Source organism: Gambusia affinis, linkage group LG07, assembly GCF_019740435.1.
Source record: "Gambusia affinis linkage group LG07, SWU_Gaff_1.0, whole genome shotgun sequence".
Taxonomy (NCBI): domain Eukaryota; kingdom Metazoa; phylum Chordata; class Actinopteri; order Cyprinodontiformes; family Poeciliidae; genus Gambusia; species Gambusia affinis.
The window spans coordinates 15,215,623-15,221,622 of NC_057874.1; the positions used below are offsets into that span (position 1 = coordinate 15,215,623).

The window sequence follows — 6,000 nt, forward strand, 5'->3', positions numbered from 1 at the left end:
AACATGCAGACACCTGTCTATTGAGTTATGCTTCATGGGTACCAACACTTGAGGAACACAATGTGTTTTTCAAACACAAGAAGCAGAGACTGTTTACATTTTTTCTTTATCAAAACATCACTGAGTTCTCCAAAACAATGCATTTTAATAGTACAAATAATGAAGTTTGATTAACAGCAAACGAATAAATTGGCATGATCACACAACCAGTTTGCCGATGCTTTTACATCTTCAGGCAAATTAAATGCAGCTAATTTAGCATTAGTTTAAGTTTCATTTGGAGCTCTTCTGTGGCGATCTGCAAATTTGGTAGAGTTGTGATAGATCTTTTACTGATCTCAACCCCTTTCATCACATTAATACATGCTTAGTATAAATTATAAAGGGACTGCATGGGTCATAATTTAGCACCCAATTGTCAAGAGAAATAAAATTTTGTTTCAATATCTCCTTTCACTTATACAAATCTCACGTGTGTGATTTAATTTCAGTCATAACATTTTAAAACATACAAACAGATCGGTACTCATTACACCTAATCTGTTCTGTGGAGGCCTCAGAGGTTAGCTAAAGAACATTTTTTAGAAGAAAAGGCTTCACAAAGACCAAGGAACACAACAGACAGGTTGGGGATAAATCCAACCTGTCTGTTGTTGGATTTCTATTATTCATTTTTTTAAAATATGTACAGTGAGAAATGTAATTTGTAACAAAATGAACAACGCACATCATCCTGAATCACATGGAACCATGGTGGTGGCAGCATCATGCTGTAGGAATTTTGTCCTCCAGCAGGTAGAAGGAACTAGTAAGGTTCTGTTCAAAAGATTGTTCTATATAAAAATCAGTCTTAGAAAGAAAAAGGTACAAAAGTATTTTGGAGATTTTTTACTGAGCCAGAACCGCAAAGTCCAGATCAAAACATATCCTTAATTGAATTTAAACAGTTTAACAAAAATGTGATTTGAAAATTGGTAAATACACAGCAAAAAACCCCAAAACAAAACATGAAACTGTTTGTGTGCAGCATAAACAGTTCTAGTAGTATTGACTTAGAGGATCTGAATTCAGATACTCACCACATTTTTGTTTTTTCTTTTATTTGAAAAGCATGCATCATTTTCCTTCTGCTTCACAAATATGAACTACTTTGTTTCAGTACTTCACATATAATTCCAGTAAAGCACAATGATATTTTGGATTGTAACAAGACAAAATGTGGAGAAGCTTCTGTGGTGACAATCAAACAAATGGGACATAAACTTGTACAAAAAGTGTCCTTCAAACCCGAAATACGTTTAGGAAATGCCAAACATAAAAGGCGCTAGTAAGAAAATGTACAAGATTAAAAGCAATTAAAAAATAAAAAGTATAGACAAGGATATATTAATATATTAGCTTTATCTTTCCCTCCACCGGTGCTAGGAAAAGCAATACATAAACAACAGTATAACTGGGAGCAAGTGGAATTAATCATTGGATTTCTATTATTAATATGTACAGTGTGGCAAATTTTAAATTGTACACAGGTAAAGTGTATGAACATTTCACCCTTCACACTGCTGTTTTAAAGTACAATATTAATAATAATCATGTGAGTGTCTTAATTAAGACAAATGATACAACCCAACGACAGAATGAAATCAAGAGAACCAGCAGGCTCTCCCAATTGAAGAATCTGTAAATTCACAATATCCTCCATCACCGTAGTGCATACATATTCAGGGAAGAGTTATATGCCTAGTCTCCAGAAGGGGGCAGCACTGGCTTGATATTTACAAGGGTCCACTTGTCACTTGGAGGCAGCCCCCATGGCAAGGATTGACACAGAACCACAGAGATGAGTCCATTCTCAGCCAGCAGCCACGCAGTCTGTCCGGTCCATTGTGACTATCATTTCAGGAAGATGACATAAAAGGCCATAATCAAGCAGGAAATCGCCACAGCGATGTGAAGCCTTGTCCCAATTATTGCAGCTGAGAATGAGATATTGGAGGAAGAAGATTACATGTCAGTAAGGCATAGATGCAGCACAGGAAAGATGTACTTTAGGGCAACACCTGAAGACTCTGCTTCCTTTGGTGAGATCAACTTTAACTGAAACAGATATCAGATATCTTGCGTACAAGATTCCCCAATTCCCTTTAATGTTTAAAGTGTCACGCTGTTCTGTTCCAACAATTATTTTGCAAACAGCGGGAATGTCCATCCTTCATACCAGATAGGACCAAGAGATGAATGTGGTTTGGTGTTAAATAAGTGTATGAATCCCAGACTAATAGCTGAAGACCTTTTGAAGAAGCTCGCTGAATCAGGTATGAGAGTTTCATTTGCAATTAAATGAGTCATGTACCAAAATGTACCAAAAGTAATGCATTAAAGTAATTTTTTTTTACTTTCTGCAAATGGATTTAGGGACAAGGACTCTGATTTTTGAAGACATGTCCTGTGATCTGATGAAACTAAAATTGAAGTATGTTTGGCTATGAACACCATTGTTAGATTTAAGGGAAAAACAGAGAAGCCTGAGAACACCATCCCACTGTGAAGTACAGCGGTGGCAGCAGTTTACTGCAGGAGTGACTGGTGCACTTCACAAAATACATGACATCATGGAGAAAGAGCATTACACCAAATTAGTAAAGCAACATTACAGACATAAGACAGTGTGTTAAAGCTTAGGCACAAATTGGGTTCCAAATGGACAAGAATCCTGGATGGCACGCCTCCAAATGAGCAACACAGTGTCTCAAGAAACAGAAACATTTTAGTTCAACTTTAATGTCAGAGCGATAAAACAAATTGTTTAATATTTTCATACACCATGAATGAATGACCTTTCGCCCAATGACCACTATAAAGAGATAGGCACCCACCCAAAGGAAACCACAAATATCTCGTTAGAGTTGCAGGCATTTCAGAAATGAGTGTCAGTGCATGTCGGCATTTTGGTAATTTGTTGGTATAAACTGGATAAATGAGTGCTTTTCTCACTATTTACTAGCTATGTCAAATGTTTTGGAAAATCTAGTAAGTTAAATGCAGAATAAAAATAAAGTTACTCTGTGATAATGACACACTTATTGGTCTAATTGGGATTTTTAAAAAGTTTTCCCAATTGTATTATTTGCTAAGTTCTATAATGACAAAGTTGGGCACGAATGGCACAAACATTTCCCCTATTAATGACAAAATATGGCCTTATTTCTGCATAGCAAAACTCTCCAACAATATCTAAAACACTATGATGAGTTCAATTTTTTAATAAGTACAATATGTTGAATTATTTTGTTTACCTTTGTAGAAGACGCCCCACACTCCTTTCTTCTCTGACAGCAACCAGCTGTTGAGACGAGGCACCTTTTTGAGGTATGCACAAGTGCAGATGAACAGCAGCCCAAATACAAGGATGCCGTCAAAGGAGTACACTGCAAAAGAGGACAAACAACATTACTCAGATGTAAACTAGGCCCTTAATTGAATAAAAATAAATAAGAGAACTTCTGTAAAACTACAGGTAACAACGTGGGTCATTTTACATATGCCTTTTTTTCACCATTACGACATCAACTTTGTCTCTCCTCGCTCTTGCTTTCAGACTCTGGGATCTTGATCTCCGAATACATTGTAAAATTTATTTCCAAATGAAAAATTTGAACAGTAGTTGTTTATTTTCGCCTTAGGTAACCTGGCTCTGACATCTCTGCTTCAGGAGTCGCTATACACGTAATTTTGCAGCTGCTGCCCTGGATAAGTCTCTGTGTGGTGGCTCTTAAAATATTGACTCTAACTTGACAACTGATTACGTAGTTTATGTCATTAACTGAAAATCCAGTTTTTAAAATTACGTAATATTATAAGCAGAAAGGTTGTTTTGTCATGAATTTCGATCATATTTGGTTTGCGCTTTTTTAAATTAATTACAGAAATAATTGGAGTTTTTGGATAATATAATTTATTGAGATGCACCTGGAAATGTGAGCAGGCTGCTTGTCTAAATGTTCTCTTTCCATGCAAATGTTTAAATTCAAGTGTTAATTCTTTCCCAAGCAGGCGAGGCTTGACTAAACATTTCTGAAAATCAAAAGTAGCAAAAGCTGTTTCAATTAATCTTCTGCTAGTCAGTTTTGGTCAGTTCCAGAAATGTCAACATTTTAAGGTTAAGTCTACATCTGTCCACTACCAACAAGATACTAATCATAAAAAAGAAGAATACACACTTCACAACTAAGGTTCACCTGGACATCCTGATTTGTTTAGTGTTAGCCTCACCGACTAATGCTACTTAGCAAACTACTTGGTAGCCCAAGAACTCAAATTGTAATTTTATAGTACACACAAGAAGCTTGACAGTCCATTTGTAACGCTTCAAAAACAATCAGTTCAGTCCATATCAGAATGAATGGTGGGTTTATTTCGGTATTTATGACATGACAGAAAGCAGCACCAGGGGCCACGTCTACAGCCCAGCTAGCGTTCACTAGCGCTGCTCTTCAAACTAAGCCCAGCTAGCCTTTACTAGCTGCTCTTCACAACTAAGCCAACTTAAAACTATTCTCCTCACGTTAACCTGTCGGAAAAAGGAATTCACTTACCATTCGTCATAGCTGCAATCTGGTCTCTTACTATGTTATATGACGTTTTCTTCTTAATAATTAACAAACCATCCTACAGTTTAAAGAGAAGGTATTCTGTGTCGCATCCTGCTTACTCGTTTGACTTTTCCGTTTTCCTTCCTAACACTCTTCCTTTATGCTCTACGTTTGTTGTTGTCCAACTGATATTACTGCCACCTACTGGAGATTATTTGTAAGACCTCCTCGAAATCCACAGGTTTGTAATAAAAAGCGTTATACGGAGCCCGTATGGTGACATTGGAGAAAAAGAAATCGTAGTCACGACTTGTTTAATTCGTAGTCACGACTTAATATTAACGTTAATTATTAGCATTAATAATGGAAATAGCTTACTTTGTTTTATTTCAATCGATTTGGATTTTTTTCTTTTTCATGCCACCAGATAGGCACTGTAATATGATGCTTTTGGGTATCCTCTCTGCTTCATCAAATATACGCAACAACTCGTTATGTTGGATGAAAGACGGAGAAATAATTTATTTTGGTGTACTATAAATGTAATTGTCAAATAAGAGATCAATAAACAATCAACAAAAAATACGATTTTAATTAAGGAGCAACACATTTTATGTGAAAAAATTGTCTGGTTTTTTCATGCTCATTTATTTACCAGTGCGTGGTACTGTATCCAATGTATTAATGAATTTATTTATTGCTTGTACATTTTCATTTACATCAGCGTGCACAATACTCATCATATACAAGATATTACTTTTCTAGATTTTTATAATATTGTACTTATGTAAGATTTATTTGTTTAATCATTCATTTATTTATGCCAGTGAATAGATCTTATTTTAGTTATTTGTATCTTTGTTTGTTCATTTATTTTGCTGATTGCCATTGTATGGTACTGCATATAAGTCAGATTTTAATGTATTTGTTGTTGTTTTTTACATTAAAGCATCATTTTTGTGTCGTTTTGTAAGTAATGTTTTACTATAGGTATGTCTATTTGTAGCCTTAAAAGTATCTTCAGTGTTCAATGAGCTTTCTTTTTCATCCATGTGTTATTTATACTTATTAATTCTAAGGTTTTATCTCAGTACCGTAAAGAAAAAAGTACAATTTAACAACAAGGTAAACTTTAATGTGATAGTGTGAGTACTTATAGCCTTTAATAAATATGTCTACAAAGCAGATGCTCATTTGTGTATAAACGTTGGTGTTATCCCGACATCATGTTTCATTATCCTAATCTGTGCGTATGGTGCTCCTGCTGCAGCACAAAAACAACAGAAGTTTGTCCTCTAATGATAATAGGGGTAGAACAAAGGGTCACAAGACACTTAACAAGATTTGACAGAGTGGCACAGCTGCTCTGATCCACCTCACAGCTACTGCAGCTCACAGCATGCAAACA

At 35.5% G+C, this 6,000-nt stretch overlaps 1 protein-coding gene across 1 annotated transcript; it reads right to left on the minus strand.

Moving 5' to 3' along the window:
* Window positions 1-87: 87 nt before the first annotated feature.
* Window positions 88-4,778, minus strand: tmem167b (transmembrane protein 167B). Its single transcript, XM_044123465.1, has 3 exons — window positions 4,596-4,778; window positions 3,297-3,428; window positions 88-1,976 (listed from the first exon to the last, which is right to left on the minus strand). The coding sequence occupies exons 1-3, from the start codon at window positions 4,603-4,605 to the stop codon at window positions 1,894-1,896; spliced, it is 225 nt and encodes a 74-aa protein (XP_043979400.1). The 5' UTR covers window positions 4,606-4,778; the 3' UTR covers window positions 88-1,893.
* Window positions 4,779-6,000: the final 1,222 nt, after the last annotated feature.

Bases quoted from the DNA above. Each gene is read 5' to 3' on its own strand.
- tmem167b (XM_044123465.1), bottom strand. The intron at 1,977-3,296 runs GTAAACAAAATA...TCTCATTCTCAG, and splicing joins GTGGGGCGTCTTCTACAAAG to CTGCAATAATTGGGACAAGG.